Source organism: Salminus brasiliensis, chromosome 5 (assembly GCF_030463535.1).
Source record: "Salminus brasiliensis chromosome 5, fSalBra1.hap2, whole genome shotgun sequence".
In the NCBI taxonomy this organism is placed as follows: domain Eukaryota; kingdom Metazoa; phylum Chordata; class Actinopteri; order Characiformes; family Bryconidae; genus Salminus; species Salminus brasiliensis.
In genome coordinates, this window is record NC_132882.1 from 30,438,386 (window position 1) to 30,459,562 (window position 21,177).

At 40.6% G+C, this 21,177-nt stretch overlaps 2 protein-coding genes across 3 annotated transcripts; one reads left to right on the forward strand and one right to left on the reverse strand.

Moving 5' to 3' along the window:
* Window positions 1-8,659: 8,659 nt before the first annotated feature.
* Window positions 8,660-12,282, forward strand: LOC140556341 (troponin T, slow skeletal muscle-like). The gene is made up of 8 exons (XM_072680134.1): window positions 8,660-8,716; window positions 8,819-8,935; window positions 9,981-10,058; window positions 10,151-10,264; window positions 10,355-10,467; window positions 11,727-11,817; window positions 11,904-11,944; window positions 12,098-12,282. Exons 1-8 carry the CDS (start codon window positions 8,663-8,665, stop codon window positions 12,144-12,146), a joined length of 657 nt encoding a protein of 218 aa, XP_072536235.1. The 5' UTR covers window positions 8,660-8,662; the 3' UTR covers window positions 12,147-12,282.
* A 26-nt stretch (window positions 12,283-12,308) lies between these two features.
* Window positions 12,309-20,753, reverse strand: LOC140556340 (dynein axonemal assembly factor 3-like). Of its 2 annotated transcripts, none has more exons than XM_072680133.1 (12): window positions 20,718-20,753; window positions 19,050-19,147; window positions 18,863-18,969; window positions 18,252-18,345; window positions 17,973-18,133; window positions 16,944-17,081; window positions 16,139-16,261; window positions 15,567-15,689; window positions 14,403-14,712; window positions 12,980-13,094; window positions 12,789-12,863; window positions 12,309-12,664 (listed from the first exon to the last, which is right to left on the reverse strand). In XM_072680133.1, exons 2-12 carry the CDS (start codon window positions 19,129-19,131, stop codon window positions 12,526-12,528), a joined length of 1,467 nt encoding a protein of 488 aa, XP_072536234.1. In that variant the 5' UTR covers window positions 19,132-19,147; window positions 20,718-20,753; the 3' UTR covers window positions 12,309-12,525. The 2 variants fall into 2 exon arrangements, with proteins under 2 accessions (XP_072536234.1, XP_072536233.1); XM_072680132.1 differs by having other exon boundaries at window positions 16,944-17,120.
* Between the last annotated feature and the right edge of the window lie 424 nt (window positions 20,754-21,177).

Below are 21,177 nucleotides of genomic sequence, written 5' to 3' on the forward strand. Positions count from 1 at the left end.
GGCCCGACGTCCACATATGGGGGTTGTGCTTACAGCCCTGTGCTCTTCACAGATGAAAGCAGGTTCACACTGAGAACATGTGACAGACATGACAGAGTCTGGAGATGCTGTGGAGAGCGATCTGCTGCCTGCAACATCCTTCAGCATGACCGGTTTGGCAGTGGGTCAGTAATGGTGTGGGGTGGCATTTCTTTGGAGGGCCGCACAGCCCTCCATGTGCTCGCCAGAAGTAGACTGCCATTAGGTATCGAGATGAGATCCTCAGACCCCTTGTGAGACCATATGCTGATGCGGTTGGCCCTGGGTTCCTCCTAATGCAGGACAATGCTAGACCTCATGTGGCTGGAGTGTGTCAGCAGTTCCTGCAAGATGAAGGCATTGAAGCTATGGACTGGCTCGCCCGTTCCCCAGACCTGAGTCCGATTAAGCACATCTGGGACATCATGTCTCGCTCCATCCACCAACGTCACGTTGCACCACAGACTGTCCTGGAGTTGGCGGATACTTTAGTCCAGGTCTGGGAGGAGATCCTCATCAGGAGCATGCCCAGGCGTTGAAGGGAGGTCATTACATCAACGTTGGATCAGCCTGTAGTGTGTTTTTCCACTTTAATGTTGTGTGTGACTCCAAATCCAGGCCTCCATTGGTTAATAAATTTGATTTCCATTGATGATTTCTGTGTGATTTTGTTGTCAGCACATTCGACTTTGTACAGAACAAATGAGAATTCTCATTCAATGAGAATATTTCATTCATTCAGATCTAGGATGTTATTTGAGTGTTCCCTTTATTTTTTTGAGCAGTGTATATATAGAGATAGAAATATGAATTGATCATATTGTTTTTCTATATCTATTTTGTTGCTATTTTACACACTTGTGAAGTAAAAAGGGGAAATAATATCTAACTGCTCCACAGTGGCGGGTCTGTTGCTCTCTACCATTTTCTGGAGTCGCCATTCCCTTCTGGCACCAACGGCCCATGGGGCACCACTGTTGGTGCCATTGGGAAGCACTCAGTGTGCGTGAAGACCATTGCCGCTACACCTTCACTACAGCAGGACTAGAACATCTCACTAACTTACCAGTTTCAGACATGCTATGTGGAAGATACAGAACAGTCACCACTGTGACAAGTTAGCCGTTATAATGAACACCTCCCGTCACCTAATACAGCCCATGACAAGACTACTCACTAGTGTCATCAGAACCAAGGGTGGTTATTCCCACTATTGGGTAGGAGGTCATAATATTCTGAAATGACTGTGTGCATAGATAGTTAAAGCAATAGCATAACAAAACATGTTTTAATGAAGATTTCATTCAAACTAAACATTTTCTAGTATATTAAGGCAGATTCTGCTGTTTAAGAAAAAGTCCTTTGTGTCTTTCTGTAGTCCTTATGTCACTATTAGAAACTCCAGGTTTAATTTTCCCCGGGAATGTCTTCTACGGGTATGACCTCATCATCCTGGCTGGAGTGTCATGGCAGTATTGATCTTTCAATGGTTTCTTTAAATGGGACAAGGGACAATATATTTAACTGCAAAAATTTGGAAGAATTTGATGCACAAGGTTTTCTAAAATTGACAGGGGGTCACAAATATCCATACAGCACACCTAATATTTGGCTAAATGTCCCTTAGAAAGTTGCACCTCGACCAGACACTTTTGGTAGCAGTCAACACGCTTCTGACAGAATTCTGGTTGGATATTTGAACACTCTTCTTGGACAAATTGCTGGAGTTTCTTTAAGTTTAGGACAGTCCACATATTTTCAGTAAAGTCGAGATCAAGATTTGGGGAAGGCCATTCCAAAAGCTTATTATTAGCCTGATTTATCTATTCCACAAGCACCTTTGACGTGACTGCGGGGTCATTATCCTGTAGGAACGCCCAATTTCCAGGTTTCAACCCAATTTCTTCTCAGTTGAGGGTGACCAGTATGGGTCGTCTTCTAGACCTTGGCAAACCGGATACGCCTCCCAATTTCTGAATGTGGAAATCTGTGATCATCTTTCTCAGATGTGCACTAAGCTCCTTGGACCTTGTGTTGGTCAGTCTAATAAGTGCTGTGTTTTTTTTTACAGAGAAGCTACCATACCATACTACTATTCACCTAAAGTGAGTGGAAATGAAATGTGGACACCTCAGCTGGTTCATGGAGTGTAAGGCTCCATCCATCCGCCCATTAATCCCACACACAACTCTGTCCTACTGTGAGGCTTTTTTCAGAGTCTGCTGTGACGTTTGAGTCCATCATGATGGACAGATGCTCTGCGTTCCCTCTGACTGGCTGGTGTTAGAATGTAATTATCATCTGTGCTCATCTGTCCATCATCCTTTAAAAATGTTTCTCCCACAAAATCCCTGTAATCCACACACTCTGCCCTGTCCATCACACGCGGGCAGTCCGCCCTGTCCGTCACTGAAGACTTCCTCCTCAGTATATACGTACAACCAGCACACCGCCTCTTCGTTCTTCATTCTCTTCCAACTGGGTTCATACAGTCTGGAGACAGTGAAAGGTAGGGAACCTCATCCTTTCTCTTACTTCAGCCGCACAGTAAAACAACTAGATCAGCTTATTTGAAGCTCTCGTGCTATACATTTCAGTATATCATTCTCAATATGAATGAAATGTTCCTTCTTTATGCATTCCTTCACATTTATAATAAGAAAAGTGATATCTAGCCAATAGTCTCCCTGTTTTCAGAAACTGGCAGCTGTTTGAATAATTCATCATTAATACATTTAATAGATTTTATTTTGTGTGGTGGAGATGCTGCAATTTTTCCATTTCCATCCTTTTTACTATCCATCAACATTTCTTGCATATGAGCATGTGATCTGAAATTCTTTTTTGCAGGAAAGTAAGCAGGAATGTGTGGATGTAGTGCAGTAGTCTGTTATGCATTTCAGTAACTTGTACAGTTAGGTTATAATGATTTGGACTGTGAAACATTTTATTTAGTCTCAATGGGTCTGAGGTGAAGCAATTAATATGTGAATGTCATTTTAATTTAAGGGGTTTAACTATATATTGAATTAAGTGTTTAAATGTTTAAATGCCATTTTTTGTAGTTCTTTCATTTTCACAGCCTCAAAAAATTTTTTTAGCACTGATTGATAAGCAGTTTTATGGCCAGGTGAGGCCAGATCCCTCATTATTTCATGACAAACTGTGTCAAACCAGCTGCCAACTACCGGTCCAAATAGCAGGCCCCCCACCACCACCAACCATAGCAGACCAGCGGCTCACCCGCCAACCACTGCTCCCTGTTTAATGACCATGTTTAAACCTAAATGGCCTTGTAACTATCTGCCACTATTAATATCACCACTATTAACTATCTGTTGTATCTGGTTTGGTCATTTTTATCAATAATGTTTAAATAGTTCTGATCAGAGAAGGATGTGAGTCTTGGTTCCTCCCAAGGTTTCTTCCTCCAGCTCGCCGTTGGCTTGCTCACTGGGGGTCTTTGATCCTTCATGTCTTACGTTATTTCTTCATTCTTCTCTGTCTCTGTCTTTTATTAAGTACTAATTATGTAAAGCTGCTTTGTGACGACAACAGTTGTAAAAAGCGCTATACAAATAAATCTGACTTGACTTGACAAATTAAGGAGAAAAACAGGTCTGGGGTTGATTTCACATGTTTGCATTGCATTTGGTAGCAGTTTATGAGAACTTGCAATATCCGTAGAGATCTGATCTGTCGATTGCAGGCGAAGGACATGCTCACTGACTGTTAGGACGCTTCAACATTGGACACTTTTGGTACATTAAAAAAAAAAAAAAGGAATGCAGTGGTGAGTTCTGCCACACCAGAAACCACAGAAGACCACGGGAGACCACGAAAGCAGATTGTTGTAGAATATTTTTCTTGCCAAAAAATATCTAGTCAAATCAAGCTCACTCTAAAGGAGTTAGGCATGTCTTTGGCCCTGTCCCAGTTCTCACCCTAACCCCCTTCTGAAAGAGTACTTTTATGAAGTAGACTAAGGGTGGTAACCCTTAACGTCACTGGATTGCAGTGAAACATGGGTAACTGCCATTTACGAAAGTGTGATCTGTACGCAAGTACGCATATGGGGTCCACTCCTAGCATGCCTTTGTCACAGAGACACCTTCTTGAATTACAGTAAATACAGACTATTTACTGTAAGATGCAAACACTCAATAACAGAAAGACCATTTTTGGAGGTGCTTTGTGGAACCTTCAAGAAAAGATTTTTTAGAAGACCAAGATTCCTTGAAGGATTCCTCAAAGCATCGTAAGAGGTTCTGTCACAGTTTCAAACAGAAGAACCTCCACAATCTTCTACGTTTAATGTTTTAAGTGTATAGTTCTGGATTATGATTCTTTAGACAGACAAAACCAAAATTAACGTGAGTGTGGAGAAGGAAAGGAAGGGCTCATGGCCTGAAGCATACCAAATCACCTTTCAAACATGGTGGAGGCACTGTTGAGACATGGGACCTGGGTCACTTGTGTTTACTGAGGATATGACCGTTAGAAGCAGACATAGAAGGATGAGTTCTGAAGTGTGTAGAGCTGTACTTTTTGCTCAGATGCTGCAAAATTGACAAATCTTCACTAACCCAACCCAATTCAGCAGCTTTTCACAACTGAAAACTACAGGCAGAATTACCCCCAAACAAGCAGCCACTGACGTCAGAAAAGGCCTGATAAAGGCTTTCATTGATTGCAAATGGTAATTCCTACTTGTCAGTACAATATTTTGGTCTGAAAAGTCAAATCTTGATCACTTCCTTTTAATGACTTATGGGTGTGACTGTAAATAACCTTGGACTGCACTGAATTGAACTGAATGTGAAAAATAATTCGTTCAATGCAAATAGACCAACTTGTCAGTGATTCAACATTTTTGTATAAATGGGCTTCATTTGCATGCAATGAAGGAGCAGTTTTGTGAAGGCCTTAAGCTCAGTTTCTCAGTTTGTTCTCTGCCTACATTAAACTAATTCACTTGCAGGCAATGAATAGTTAAATCACTTGCTCATCTATTTATTTTATAGGCAATCCAGGAATAACTTGACTATGACTCTCTCTCGCGCGCTCTCTCTCTCTCTGTGGTATGTTTGCTAATGCTGACTGACTGAGGTCAGGTTTAAATGTTAACTCTGGGGGTGGATCAGAGCTTTAAGCCAGCTTTAGATCATATCCCCATTGTTATCATTGTTATACCACAGTTGCTCTTTTCTGTCTGATTCGGAGCCTTGCTCTGGCCGTCAGTCAGATGTCTTTCCAGGCCATCTCAAGTTTGATCTCTGTGCAATCCCATTCCTTTCTGTTGAAGGAATTAAGGAATTAGGCTTAATTCAAAGGTTCTGCAAAACCCCTTTTACCTCAATGGTACTAATAGGGCTTCTGGCCCCAAAAACAGCCATAGTTTAACACTGTCCAGAAAACTTGTCCAGAAAGTCCTGAATAGCAATCCATATCCAGATTCATAGGCGTAAGTCCCACAATCTTCTCTGAAATGAGTTATTATTAGCTTATTACTGTGGATTAAGCACTAATAATAACTTTAGCCAGCGCTAATACTGCAGTGTTTCCCTGTGAAACCTTCTCTGTCACTTTATCTCCCATGGATAACCTGGCTGGACGCGTTTTGTCTTGTTGGTAATGCATATAATAACACCTCTCTCTCTGTCTCTCTTTTTTCTAGTGTCTGCCTTTTCCACCATGTCTGACATAGAGGAAGAGCACGAGTGAGTGGCTCATTTGTCTTTAATTTCAAAAGCATTCTTCATCTCTCTGAAACCTGAACTCCATTAACAGCAGGCCTTTTCTGCTCTCTTTTAGGGAACAGGCTGGAGGTGAGGTTTGTGCTGTGCTCATGCTTTCGCCACTGTGGTTTGTGCTGGCCCATCACTAATAACACTACATCCCCTCAGTTTGTATAACAGAACTGCATCAAAGGTGGGGTGGTGTGTGTATGAGGCGTGGGGGACAGTGGAGCACCTAAGCTGTAAAATGTAACATACCGTTTTTTTTGTAGTTTAACAGATTCGAGTGTATCTGAATTTTACTCCTATAGCAACCGGAGAGATGCTTTTTAAGATTCTGCTTGTTTATGTACTAAAAGTAACCTTTTAGAATTTATAGAATCTGTAATCACCCTCTAGATCACTGTAACACTGTATCATTTTCAGGAGTATAAACAGCTCCTAATGAGAGCTGACCAGGCTAGAGAACAGCGTCCACATGGTAGAGTTAGTTGTAATGCTGTGTTAAAATTATTGAACTCATGAAAGGTTTTCTCATGATGATTCTTCCATTAAAGTCATATTTGTGCACATATTTGTCCACTCCACATAAGCAACTTGGTGTTTCAATCTATAAATATTGACAGCATTATTATAGCACCTTTCATTCACAATGGCAATTCAGGGTGCTTTACATAAACACAGAAAAGGACGAAGACAAAAAGAATAATAAAAGCATTAGAAAAGAAAGTACAATTATTAAATAAAGAAATAATGGACAGCAGCCATAACTGAACAAAATTATATTTTAAAGTAAGACCAACCCATGGATACCCATAATAGAAAAACCTTAAAACTTCCAGAAGTTGATCTTTGGGATACCGGTGCTAACAAAAATCTTAGAACCTCCAGGAGTTGATCTTTGGGATACCGGTGCTAACAAAAAAATAGAACCTACAGGAGTTGATCTTTGGGATACCTGTGCTAGAAAAAATTTTAGAACCTACAGGAGTTGATTTTAGGATAATGGATGTGAACTCAAGGTGAAGTAAATGTTAGAGCAAACACGGATAAATGGAAATAAAGTTATTAGTAAAGTGTCAGAATTTGTGTAACTGAAACTGTTTTTACAGACCAAAATGCACTTACTGGTTTTAAATAATGTGCTTAAGACCTTTGCACAGTACTGTATGTCTTTTGCTTCTCTGACTGCACCTGTCTAAACGTAGGCTCCTTATTGTCCTCCTCTAATCTTCTGTAATTACATTATTTGAGTTGACTCCAGTGTTTCATTTAGAATAACAAGGCTTATGGGAGAGAAATGTTATACGTGGGGTCAGGAACTTGTAACTGGAGATCAGTTTGGGGTGAATGTATAGAGTGTAAGCTTTAGGACTGACTAACTTTGTGTTTTTCATGCTGTCTCTTTCCTTATTGTCTTTCGGCTTAGAAGAAGAACGCCCAAAATACAAGTATGACTACCTTTCCTGTCTCTTTCTCTTACACACACACACAACATCGGATGTACAGTGCCCACCATAATGTTTAGGACAAAGACGCATTTTCTTTGATTTGTCTTTCTGCTCCACAGTTTAATATTTTAAATCAACACAATTCTTTACACAGTCCTCCTCATTTCAGGACACCATAATGTTTGAGACGTTTGGCTCACAGGTGTTTGTTAACTCAGGTGTGTTCCATTGCTGCATTAGTGCAGGGATAAGATACCACGGCTTTGGCGTCTGTAGCTGCCACTGTTCAACATGAAGACAAGAGCTGTGCCAGTAAAAGTCAAAGAAGCTATTATGAGGCTGAAGAACAAGAATAAAACCATAACAGACATCAGTCAAACCTTGAGATTACCAAACTACCATCAACTGTGTGGAATATCAATAAGAAGAAAGAACACACTGGTGAGCTCATTAATCACAAAGGGACTGATAGGCCAAGGAAGACCTCCACTGCTGATGGCCGAAGAATGCTCACTAAAATTCAGCAAAATGTGTTGTCTGTCCGACAGATCATCAGCCAGAGCCTGCTATCCGCAGAAGACCTCAAGAACAGAAATGCAGAGGCTAACCACTAGATGCAAACCACTAAAGAGACCAAGGCCAGGTTACAATTAGCAAGAAAGTACTTATAAGAGCTGCAGAATTATATATAAAAAAGGTCTTGTGGACAGATGTGACCAAGATTAACCTGTATCAGAAAGATGGAGTATGCACGATCCAAAGCATACCACCTTATCTGTGAAACATGGTGGTGGTGGGGTGTCATGACTTGGGCATGTATGGCTGCTACAGGGACTGGCGTACTTATCTTCATTGATGATGTAAATGTATTCTGAGGGGTATGTATTTGCTCAAGTTCCAATAAATGCCTCCAATCTCATCAGGCGGTGCTTCACGTACAGATAATGATCCCGAACACACTGCTAAGACAACATCTGTGTTTTTCAAAGAAAGAAAATGGAAAGTTTTGGCCAGTCCCCCAATTTAAATTCAATTGAGAATGTGTTCCATATGCTGGGAAAATGCCCTGAAACAAGCAAGAGCTGAAGAGGACTGCATTAGAGGGATTGGCAGAGATACTCAGCACCTGGTGGCGCCAATGACTCACAGACTTCATAACTGCTTTAACGTACCCGTCATTACACAAGCATTACAGTGCCCAGTGGGACAGTGTAAAAAGTGTCATTTCAACATGGTGGAACTAAATTTAAAATACAGTCTGGAATGTGTACTTTAATCATGTCCGATTGGTTTACTTTAAAATATTAAACTGTGGAGCAGAGAGACATATCAAGTAAAAATGTGTCTTTGTCCTAAACAGTATGGTGGACACTGTATCAGTCATGTAATTTCCAGTATTTTGTGTTATGCCAGTTAACGTATTGTTTATGTGTGTATGTGTGTGTGCCCAGACCAATGCACTCTCAACTGGCTCCTAAAATCCCAGAAGGGGAGCGAGTGGATTTCGATGTGAGTTGAGTTCTTCACTATCAGCATCAACACATAGTTGCATTTCAGCACACCCTCTCCTTATGTACCAGTTCCTCTAGATTAGTTTCGTTCTTTCTCTAGGACATCCACAGGAAGCGGATGGAGAAAGATCTACTAGAGCTGCAGACTCTTATTGAAGTTCACTTTGAACAGAGGAAGAGAGAAGAGGAAGAACTGATCGCTCTGAAAGAGAGAATTGTGAGTCCATTTTCAGATCTTTCCCTGGTCGGATTAGTAAGAAAAAGGATGGAAGGATGGATGTCACGATAATTATCCTAAATTTATTTTCTTGGATAATTGTCTTAGGATAATTATCTCGAGATAATTATCCCAATTTCTAATATCCCAATAATAGTAATTATCTTAAAAAAATAATTTTCCGAGATATATGGGCACCCACTCCGCCCTGTAGTTGACACCAATATGCTATTCACTATTATCTTCCCCCAAGTCCATTTTTAAGAGTTTCTAGACAAGTGTATCTGTGAGTGGAACTGGATGGAAATAAACTGCTATATAGCACTTTTTGGCACTCTGTGCCTCCCAAATACTAAAGCCATCAAGTCCATCTGTGTAATCCGTCCACTGAAACAGACTCTGATATAATAGTGACATCAGTTGACGTACACTGCCATAATGTATTTGTATTTTAGACCAAGTTAAAATTAAGGGCCATATAGTAGTCAGTTGTCATTGGAATAGTTTCAGTCACAGAAGCACCTCTAAATAAAAGGTGATGGGTTAGGGGAGATGATGGTGAATGGTGTATTGGTGCCATCTACAGGGCAGAGTGGGAAATGTTTTTTTTCTTTTGTTATTCAGTCTAAAGGAACTGATTTAGTTGCAATCAAATGAATTCACTCACATTGCTCACAAGATATATAAACTTTCAGTTGCAGTAAACCAAGCAAACAAGACCAATTTAAATAGCTCAACACAACGAATAGAACAAGTGCTTTCTTCACATTCAATGCAAAATGCAGACGACTGCAGTCTCAGAATCAGTCAAACCCCCTGAATAGAATCGCTCATAAGAGCACACATTTGCAAAGCAGGTAAGATTCCTCAGGAATTCTGCCAGAAGCTGGTGTCTGGCTATGTATCACGTCTGCAGCTGGTCATCCTGAAGAGGGTGAATAATTCTGAGACTGCAGTCATCATTAAAAGTGGTATTTAGTGATGAATGTGGAGAAAACACTTGTTTTATCTTTTTTTTACTAAATTATGTGTATGCATACATCAGGAAAATCGCCGGGCTGAGAGGGCAGAGCAGCAGCGGGTCCGAGCAGAGAAAGAGAGAGACCGGCAGACCAGGATTGCGGTGAGAGTATGAGGGTGGAATTGGGCTAATGAGTACTGCAGAAGATGCTGTTACTTATAAAGACAGTGGTTTTGCTTTCTCTCTATTTTTAGGAGGAGCGTCAGAGAAAGGAGGATGAAGAGGCTAAGAAGAGGGCCGAGGATGAGGCAAAGAAGAAGAAAGTCCTGTCCAACATGGGAGCACATTTTGGAGGCTTTCTTGCTAAGGTTCGGAGGCTTTCTGGGAAAACTTTTTGTTTTCTCATTCTCTGTGATTCCTTCTGTCTAATTGGGCACCCTGTGTGTTTGACGGCACAGGCTGAGCAGAGAAGAGGGGGGAAAAGACAAACGGGGAGGGAAATAAAAAGGAAGACTTTGGCAGAAAGACGCAAACCTCTCGCGATTGACAATCTGAGAGAGGATGGACTAAGGTACGTTCCATAGGTATTCAAACTTATGTAACTGTTGCTGATGTAGCAAAAAAAAGAAATATTTCAATGATCTTAAGTAAAACATACACAATGCAGGCTAGAAAAAGTAAGTGAACCTCTGCAATAATGATTCTTCAAGAGCTGATGGCAAAAGGTGTTTCAGTTAAGGAGATGAGATTGGAAATGTGGGCTGCACAGGTGCTTTCTCATTAACAAGAGTACGCAAATCCTGGTTACTGACAAATCTGTTCTTCTGGAAGAAGTTTGTGTAAACCATGCCTTGATGCAAACACCTTTTAGGAGACATGTAATATAGGCGCATGAAGGTGTATATCAATCAACGATTAGACAAAGTGTCTACAAATAGAGAAAATTCAGGAATGTAGCCACTCTAAATGGGAGTGGGTGTTCTGTTCAGATTGCCCCAAAAGGGCACAATGGGCAATCCTAAAAGTGGGGAGTAAGAACCCTAGTATAGCAGCAAAAAAAATCTACAGATGACTCTACAGACTGCAAAAACCTTTGTTTATGTGTCCACTATTAGATGAACAATGAACAAGAATGGTGTTTATTGAGGAATACCACAAAGGAAGTCAATACTGTCCAAAAACCCCTCTAGTTTGCCCAAGACCACCTGGATGTTTCACAGTGCGTCTGGGGAAATGTTCTATGGACAGATGAGACAAGAGTGGAACTTTTAGTATAAGTGCACAATGCTTTAATTAAAGAAAACCACAACCTCATCCCAACTGTGAAACATTATGGGGGGGGGGCATCATAGTTTAGGACGTTAGGGCCTGGATGTGTATCATAACCTTTTGCAGGTGATTGTAAGGGCAGCAGTCTATGACCTTAAACTAAAAAAAAAAACAAGAGAAGAGAAGGCTGTGGATGCAAGGCATCCCAGAAATATAGAGCAACACGTTTGCAAAGAGAAGTGGTTCCTAAAATTCCTCCTTAATGTTTAAATGAGCAAATCTTATTTACAGCTACAGGAAAACTTTGATGGAGGTGATGCTAAATGGGGATCTACAGGTTCACTTACTTTTTCTAGCCTGCGCTGTGGGTGTTTACATAATATGCTCAAGTAAAGACGTGCCGAGTACAGCAGTTTGTGTGTTTAGTTGTTAGTTTAGTTAGATTGTGAGCACAATTTGGAGCTACGCACAAGATTGTGTTTTTAATTAATGTGGCCAGTGATTGCAATGCGTTCGTCACTCTTAAGTATGAAAATGTATGATTAATATGACTGTGTGTAGAGAGTGTGCTAGAGAGATGTCGGAGTGGATCTATCAGTTGGAGTCTGAGAAGTTTGACCTGATTGAGAAGATGAGGAGGCAGAAATACGAGGTCAGATTAAAGATTAACCCATACATTTTATTTCCCAATGAAATTGTCATCTTTATCATAATAATACTTGTTTGATCCGTTTTTAGATCAAAGTACTTCTGAATCGCATCTCTCACGCTCAGAAATTGTAAGATCATCTTTCTTAATCTGTAAAGGTGTCTGATTGGCTGAAAGAAAGAAGAATATAGGATGCTGATTGAGCGCATGAATGAGGTGTTGATTTTCTTCATAGAATAACGTTAATGTCACGATAATGTAACCATCTTTGTTCCATTTACAGTAAGAAAGGCACCGGTGGCAAGGGCAAGGTTGGCGGACGTTGGAAGTGAATAAACACCACAATATGCATAATTTCAGCACCAACTTATACAGTGTTAGACAAATATTTAGAGGTATAATGCATGAAATAAGTACTGAGTGAATAATAGTGTACTGTATTATTAACTATATAATAATTCCTCCACATTAAAGCATGTACATTTAACCAAAGCTTTGTAGTACTCTGTCTTTATTACACTGGGTTTAAATGACAATTGGCAGTTAGTTTGTGGTAGCACATTCTGCTTCTGATTCTGCTCACCTTAAGTACACAGAGTTATCAGCTGGGTAAATGTGTGTGCTTTAGGTTGGAGTTTGTGTCTTCTGTTCATGTAATTTGACAGTGTGCTTGAGGTTGTGTGTCTGTGTGTGTGTGATATTGTGATCTCATCAGTTCTTCTGCAGTGTGAATGCAGCGTATGCAGCATCGTTCTGGTTAAGGACTGGCATGAATCCTGCTCCTTTAGCGATCTCTACGACTTTCACTGCAAAAGCACCCTCCTGCTCCTTAGACAAGTCCAGCAGGTACCTTGGACACACAAAACACACCCACACACAATAAAAACCAGCAACAAGGCAATCAACAGCTTACACACTGTTTTCATATCCATATAAGGACGTTGTTATGCTCATGTAATGTATGTTAGACTTACTTGGCGAGCTCCACAACCAGGAGAGCATCTGGTGCAGCTATTTCCTTCAGTGACGAATCTAACTGGTGCACCATGCTAACAAGGCAGAACATGTGCAAGATTGTTAGAATCACATGGTGTAAATGTGATAAAAAGCCTGCAAAAATAAACAAATAAACTGGTTTGCAGAAAAGGAGGCATTAACACCATACCTGGCTGAACAGTAGATGGTGTTGAACAAATGACTGTATCTGGTCTTCAGGGGCAGTTTGGACAGGGAGTCCAGAGGGAGAAACGACACGCTCACTCCACTCAGTTTCATCAGCTCTACACACGCACACATACCAAAGCACCAATACCAACATCAGTTTGGTTTAACATGGCATTAACACTGGAAGTAAAAAAAGAACTACTCAAATGTCGTTTTGTAATGATCACTGATACACACAAAAAACTTTTTATAGGCTCCCAAGTGACATAACTGCCCAAATCCAATTTTCTGGAAAAAAAACATGCCTTTTAATGTGGTCTATATTCAACATTCATACTCATAAACTGACACACATGTTCATCTTCTCCAGCATCACAGAAGTCCAACTATTAAGGTGTTCCAGTGGCTGACCGCCCTCAAGCTCACTGCCATGGTTACTTCTTTGGTTGGGTCCTTGGTTTTTTTAAACTTTGTTTTTAAGCTTTATATTTTCCTTTGACACTACAGACACATCCTATAGACTTGTTAGAAAACTGCGTTTGATGCCACAGTCATCCGTGGCTGTAAGTTCCTTCTAAAGGTTGTTCTTCCCACACATTCTTTCTCTGCTGTCTGTACACCTCTTGTAGTGGTAGGGTTTTTCTTCTTCACACATTTCCTAACACAGTCCCAAAGGTTCTCAATTGTTGGTGGTTGACCTTCAAACAACAAGGAACAGATCCCTTCAACTACATCTTTTTTTTTTTTTTACTGCAAATGCAGCTCCATACAAGTTATGGATCACAGGTTTGTGGGTTTGATACCCACGTCTGCACTTCTCTGCTCAAGGGGAGGGGTACCATGGCTGACCCTGGCACTCAGGGCCGAGACATGCAAAGAGAAGTATAAATGTAATGACAACAATAATAGTACAGTAGTAAAGTTTTTGGTGCTTTTCGTGTTCTTGATTTTCTCACAAACCATATCAGTCACCTCTTTTTAGTGTTTAGGCTACTGCATATTACAATTACTTGTGATTTAAATCAGCATTTTGGAGAGTTGGTATATCTTGTTCCTGGGCTCCCCCTACAATTGGGAAGTGTAATTCGTGCTCTGAAGCACCACTAGGTCCATGGACATGCATTTCTGGACATTTCAAGTGAAAGAAGCACGTGAGGTTGTAGAGTAATATTACAGGATTTTACACAAATATGACTCGGGTTGCACAGAGTTACACATTTCACACAAGCGTCGCCATGCCCATAGTTACATAGTGCAGTCATCAGCAGTCCCAAGTCCGGAATAGCCAGAATAGAGACGCTATTCTCCTTATTACGTCAGTCACTGGAGCTATATGATGCTATATAGTGTTTGAATGCAGTGCTGGTGAGGAACAACATTTTAAATAATAATATCAGAATTAGTTTGATAAGAAATGCTGTTACCTAGTTGAAAGGTCCTGTGGTGGGTTTTGGGTTGCATATTAACTTCTGCTTGTATTTCACAGGCTGTCTTGACTGCTTGTGTCTCCTCCTCTGTTGTTTGGCTGTCTGTAGAGTTCTGGTTCTGGTGTGGCTGTTCTGTTCCATCACTGGTTGACAGGTCAGACTGTGGTTGAGTTTCTGCCATGTGACTGTTTGAGATATTCTGTGAATCTTCACCTTTGTTGACCATCTGAGGAGCACGGTAGCCCCCTCTAGCGGAGAGGGACTCAAACAACATCTGGACGTTTGCTACAGAGATATCCTGAGCAGTCTAACAAAGAGACAGGTGGAGAGAGGGAATGTTTGTTGTGGAGGGAAATGAGTATGCAATATCTTAAGAAAAGACTTTTTTACCATTTTAAAAAAAGAAGTAGCAAATGCCCACTGGTCTCTGTTATGAGAGCTTGGTTTTCAGCTACTGAGCACAATGAAACATCAGTGCATTTAACTATAGTAACTGATTATAAAAATGCTGAAATATTAATATAATTTGCCTTATCTGCTTAACTGAGCCAGATGGAAAAAGCAGCGAAAGCACATGAATCCTACTGTTTCTTATCACTTGACCAGCGCAGTCTTAATGAATATGGTGTATAAAATTGTTCTTCATGAGAAGGGCTGGGGGATATGGTAAACATACTTTATCACAAAATGTACAGACATTTTTCACAATACACGTAATCTCAGACTAAATACATCAATAGCAACAGTTTTATAAACTACTATTCAGATACTCTTCTGTACTGAATACATTGATTTTTCCATAACATCTGCTGAACCTCATCTAATTAAACCAGTCTAATTACACTGTTAGTAATGTATGAATGTTGATCAGTGTTTATTAAGCATTAACAATATCCTCGATATGCTTAGAAAAGCACATTATCACGAGAACAATGGGTCACTATTGAGTATGTTGACCATTTTTCAATGGTATGTCCGAATCATGGATAAGTAAAATTCGAGCGTGATTTTTAGGGCACTAAATTGTAGTAAACATTGTAGCTCACTACATTGGCAAAATGTTAAAATAGAGGCCCTTTAAACATCTTTAAAATTCTTCACATTCACAAATATGGTTCTTTAGGAAACAAAGATCACTGGTGGCATCACCATTTTCTTTACCTTCACATGCTGTTTGTTTTGTGTCTCCAGAAGATCTTTGTTCTCTGTTTCGATGCCAAAGGAAAGGTAGGGACTCGAGACAATGTCTCCCCAGTATCCTCTCACTCCCACCCTGTCTCCTCTCTGACAAACACATACAGTTACACACACAGATGCATGTTGCCTCTTTTACACTCGTCTTTTAAAATCACCCAAAACCCCACTTAAAAATGTTTTTACATGCTGCATAAAATCTTAGTCAGTTGTTCTCAAACCAGTACTTGAAAGCCCTGATTTTTGCAGATCATCTAGGGGTGCCATTCAAAATCACAGTTGTTCAGCTCGGATTGAATTGTGACAGGCTATTAATTTTCTCTTTGGGGACTCTCACTAACAAACATATCAAAACAAGGGTTCAGGTTTGAATAGATCTATAAAAGAACTGGCAAAACAGGTCTCTGATCAGTGTACATGACAGAGTCTGTCAATCATGTAACATCGAGAAGGTATGTGAATGCTTCATGAAATTCTTTCTCATAGAGACTTGTCACGAGCGTAGTAAATATGACACTTCACACGACCAAGTTACTTACGTGATTAAACACACGGGTGGACAATAAACTCTGATTGGCAGTTTGGTATAATCCCTCCCTCATCTCAAAAGCCACGCCCCTCTCCCGCCATTTGATGTACTGCTGTCTGTGTATGACTCCACACTGCAAGACAGAAAGCACAGTAGAGGGCACATCTTGAATCCAAGAGAACCATACTCCATGTCTCTAATAGTTGAATAAGCTATATTTTACATACTCTATATGTCCAAATGTTTGTGGACACTGCTAATGAATGCACTGCTGGCACAGACGTGCTAATGCACACGCACATGCAGTTAGTTTGGTCCTTGTAGAGAAGTACTGCCAATAGAATAGGACTCTCTGGAACAGATAAACATCAACCTAGTACCAGGCATGGGTTAGAGGGGTATAAAGACCCCCAGCATTGAGCTGTGGGTCTCTGGGAAAATGGTGCTCTAGCTAATACTTCTGGGATGAAATGGGTTGGTGATCATCCAACATCCTCACTAACACTCTTAACACGTTAAATCAAATTAAACTTTTATTTTATTTAATATCCTTGATTTTGGGAAGAACAAGGAATGAGTGGGTGTTCCAAGACTGTAATGTATAGATATGATTTGTTTTTAATTGTTCAGTGGATTCTACTGATTGTAAATGACTCTATATTGAGACAGATTACATCTATGTACATCTGCAGTAATATCCTGCTGCAAAATCAAACTCTGCATTCATTATGATTTATGATAACAATAACAGAGAGAGAGAGAGCGAGAGAGAGAGAGAGAGAGAGAGAGAGAGAGAAAGAGAGAAAGTTACAAACCCCTTTCTGGTGTAGTTTCATTGTGAGGTCCCAGTCGAAGCAGCCTTTCCGGGAGTCGTAACGTGTGCCCAGGTGCTGTCTGACTCGGGCGTCCCAGGCTTTAAACACACTGGCCGGGGAGGAGGGGGGATGTTGCCACTGTTTAAAGATTCGAGCTAGTTCATCTCTCTCCTTAAACTACAATTAAGATCACAGCAAAAGGAACATTATATTTCTGAGAACAATGTCTGGGTGCGAATATCAGCTACAACTGTGTGCTTATTGCAATATGTTCCTTCCATGTAGTAACAGTAAGTAACATCATGAGCAGAACCACCATTGTCAGGTATAATCAGAAGCTGTCCACAGGCCACAATCACTTCTTTACCTTTAAATTAACTGATAAACCTAAACAAAATTCAACGTTTTGGTAAATCCAACAAATTCAGTGGCATGGCAAAGTTTGGACCAAAGACGTTCAGTAGTCTTCAGGATTCCAAAATGCATCAGGCTTGTTTAGATGGTCTTTTAAAAACGGCTGATGCAGAATTTTGCAGTAAAGAAGGCAGGTAACAGGTTTCTTTCAATGATTCTCAAATATGAAGGTCATATTTGTGCAGAGTGCAGCACTACTCCAGAGCCAGCTAACCCTTCCTGCAGGTGTTTTGCACTTAAGTTGGGGTTTTGCCCTTCTAACAATCCTACAGCTGTGCTTTCAGAAGGACTTCCAGGGTTCCAATAAATATATTTTCAAAATAACTGCTCAACAACTTAATATGTCAGGTTTTTGACTAAAGTTTAGTTTAATTGTTTAATATGTTTAAAGTGTTCTTCACTTTGGGGTTCACATTGTGCATACTGTGCATTAAAGCAGCTTTGGTACAAACTCCCTCTCTTAAATGCACATGGTAGTTTGTTTGAGCTTGTCTTTAGGGGACTGTTTCAGGCATTCCTCACAGACCCTTAACATACATCATGCCTTCATCTGACTTGATGAATGTCATCGTAAACCTGCTGGAATACACACACACACACACGCTCTGACTTTACCTTAAGAAGACTAGTGTCGAGGCAGGGGTGTGCCTCGGTGTGTGTGTCGAGCGCGTCAGTCACTGCGTGAGAAAGTTGAGTAGCAACATGTTTTAGTGTCTCTTCAGTCTGACAGCGAATGTCAACGTTCCCAAAAAGCTCGAGAAACACCTCCGTCTTTTCTGCGTAACAAAATAAACAAGGACGTGCGTGCATGGGTCATGAATGGTAAAAACATATATGCACACAATTTCAGGATAGAGCTACAGTATGCACTGGATTCAGCTGATTCACACTTACCATGTATGCCCATGATCTCTGGGGTAGTCAGAGACAGACAGAGCAGCAGCAGTTGTCGTGCAACAACCTCCATACTGTTCTCAATGACCCAAACCTGCAGAGATATTACAAATATTGCAATAAACAGCGAATGTTTACACAGTGGTGCAAAGCTGAATGCATTTATCAGCCTGCTACCTAAGCATGTTCACCTCTTGGCAACCTAAAGCTGCTGGAACACTATTGGTGACATCTTGTTTACAGAATGAAAGGTGAGGTCTGCTGGCTAAACCTGTTGGCTAGCAGAGTAGAAAATGTATCAAAGTATTGTGATATTATGTTTTGCAATACTGTATTAATTTTGAAAAACACACTATTTCTTTTACTCAGATGTTATGCAAATGATGGTGTTTTTTTTACTATAACAGGTACCCTAAAATGTAATAAAAAATATCACTATATATTACCTTGCTTACAGAATCGCAATATATTGCAAAATCGTAACCCCTGTATCGTGATCATGGCATGCATGCATGAGTATACGAGTACGAGTATAAATATAACAACTAAAATGCATCAATGCAACAGCAAATAGGCCTTGCATTGTAGTCTAACACTTGTTAGTAACTTACATGAAGTGTGTCGGCCTCTCTTAGGCTTGCAATGGTCTTTAGGATGTGTCTAGGGTCTCCACTGCCCACCAACAGCACATTCACCTCCCCTTCTGGCCTTACTGCACCTGTGTCCATATGCGTATAGAAGCTGGGATTAAAAATGGGGCCACTGTGCGAGTGAAGGAGAATGAGGAACTGAGCTCACCTGCACCAAGCAGGTCTCTTGCTGGTCCGAAACCCCACCAAGTGATGCAGCCTGCACCCTCCACAGTCTGACCTGTGCTCATTCTCGTAACAAAATACCTGTAACCAAGAAAAGCATGGTGGAACAGCATGGTACCTTAGGTATTGATCAGTATAAGACTGATCCAAATGTGAGGTGCCCCAACACACAATCGTGCAGAAGATGCAACAGCAGTTGTAATGATTGGTGAAATGTCCATAAGAGTTTTGGAGTCCCATAGGAGTCCCAGCAAGCTTCATTGATTGAGACCACTGATCTCTGTTTAAAACATCAGTTCAAAATCTCCAACATGTGTTCAACTAGGTGAAAGCCATGCCATAAGATTTACATTATTTCATAGTTTCATCACAGGATCAAGTCGATCAGTCAGGAGGACTTTCCTGCACTGACACCAGCAGTCACCTGAGGTTGACTGAGGTTGTCTGCATTTCCTTACACACTAATGCACAAGCGTCACACTCGCTCAGATACACCTAGATTTGATCTTCTGCATTTTAAGCGTATTAGGATGTTAGCTAACAGCTTAACTGAATCTAGCAGTAGGCATACACCTGTCTGAAAGCATCCTCACTCATGTATTCAGTTTTCCTTTAATTTGTCACCCATTCACATCCCTACTACTGAACAGCAGATCTAACAGCTTATGAAAGTCTCCATTATGAAGCTGATTTTCTCTAAAACTTGATGTAATGATGCCCTGCGTCCTTCACTACGACCTCATTAGTAACAGCTGACGGTGAGAGAGAGAGAGAGAGAGAGAGAGAGAGAGAGAGGGACAGAGAGAGAGAGAGAGAGAGAGAGAGAGAGACAGAGAGAGAGAGAGAGAGAGACAGAGAGAGAGAGAGAGAGACAGAGAGAGAGAGAGACAGAGAGAGAGAAAGAGAGAGACAGAGAGAGAGAGAGAGAGAAAGAGAGAGAAAGAGAGAGACAGAGAGAGAGAGAGAGACAGAGAGAGAGAAAGAGAGAGACAGAGAGAGACAGAGAGAGAGAGAGAGAGACAGAGAGAGAGAAAGAGAGAGACAGAGAGAGAGAGAGAGAGACAGAGAGAGAGAAAGAGAGAGACAGAGAGAGAGAGAGAGAGAGAGAGAGAGACCAAAAGAGGCGAGTGGGACTCCTTTCTTTCACCACTCGAAATTTCTCACAACAACAACAACAATACTACTACTAATAATAATTAATACATACATACATAAATAAATAAATAAATAAGTAAATAGGATACAGGCAATGGTTCACGGTAACGCTGTCGCTAACTGACCACACTTCTTTAGGGCAAAGTAGGTTACGTTTCTCCTCTGCAGTTGAACTTCTTGAGTGTCTGTGTTACTAAAACAGTGAAATATCCACATTTTACTATTAATTTTACTCAGCAAAATTAATTTTACTCAGCAAAACACAGGCCTGTGAGCTTCAGTGTTAGCTAGCTAGCTAACTCAAACAGCGTTACTCATAATAAGTCACCTCGTTATAAGGCAATAACAACTTCCGTCTGTTTATTATAAGTGAAGCGAGCTAGTTTATATAGCTATAGCTAATATATAATTCAGCTATGTAATATCTATGATTATTATTATTATTATTATTATTATTATTATACGGTATTTCCTGACTGTTTGCTAACCAACTTACTCTCTCCCTGAAGATCCGCAGCTCGATGCGTTAAGTTTGGGAACCTGTTGCTTGGCAACTGTGAACTGGTGGGGGGCGGGCCGTTGTACCGAGAGCACGCCCTCTAGAATGACGTTCGGTTCCCCAGCTACGAAAAGCGATCTGATTGGCCAGCGTTCTGCCGCACGTTCTGAGAAACGACACAGTTTAAGGAACTGGGAAGGTAGATATCCTTAACTTTCTTGCTTAAGGAAGGAAAAAGGGACTTTTCAGGTGTATTGTACATTGATTAGAGCTTAGGTCTTAATATAATAGTATATGAATATTTTATTTCTATCATTAAAGACAGTCAGAAGTTGCTATCATAGGTGACATCACATAACCTATGGGGATGGAGAGAGGAGATGACAGTTTGTGCAACTGGGGAGACTAGTCTTTTCTCTTTGACTGAGCATCTGGTCTCCTCTTGCATCCACCTTCA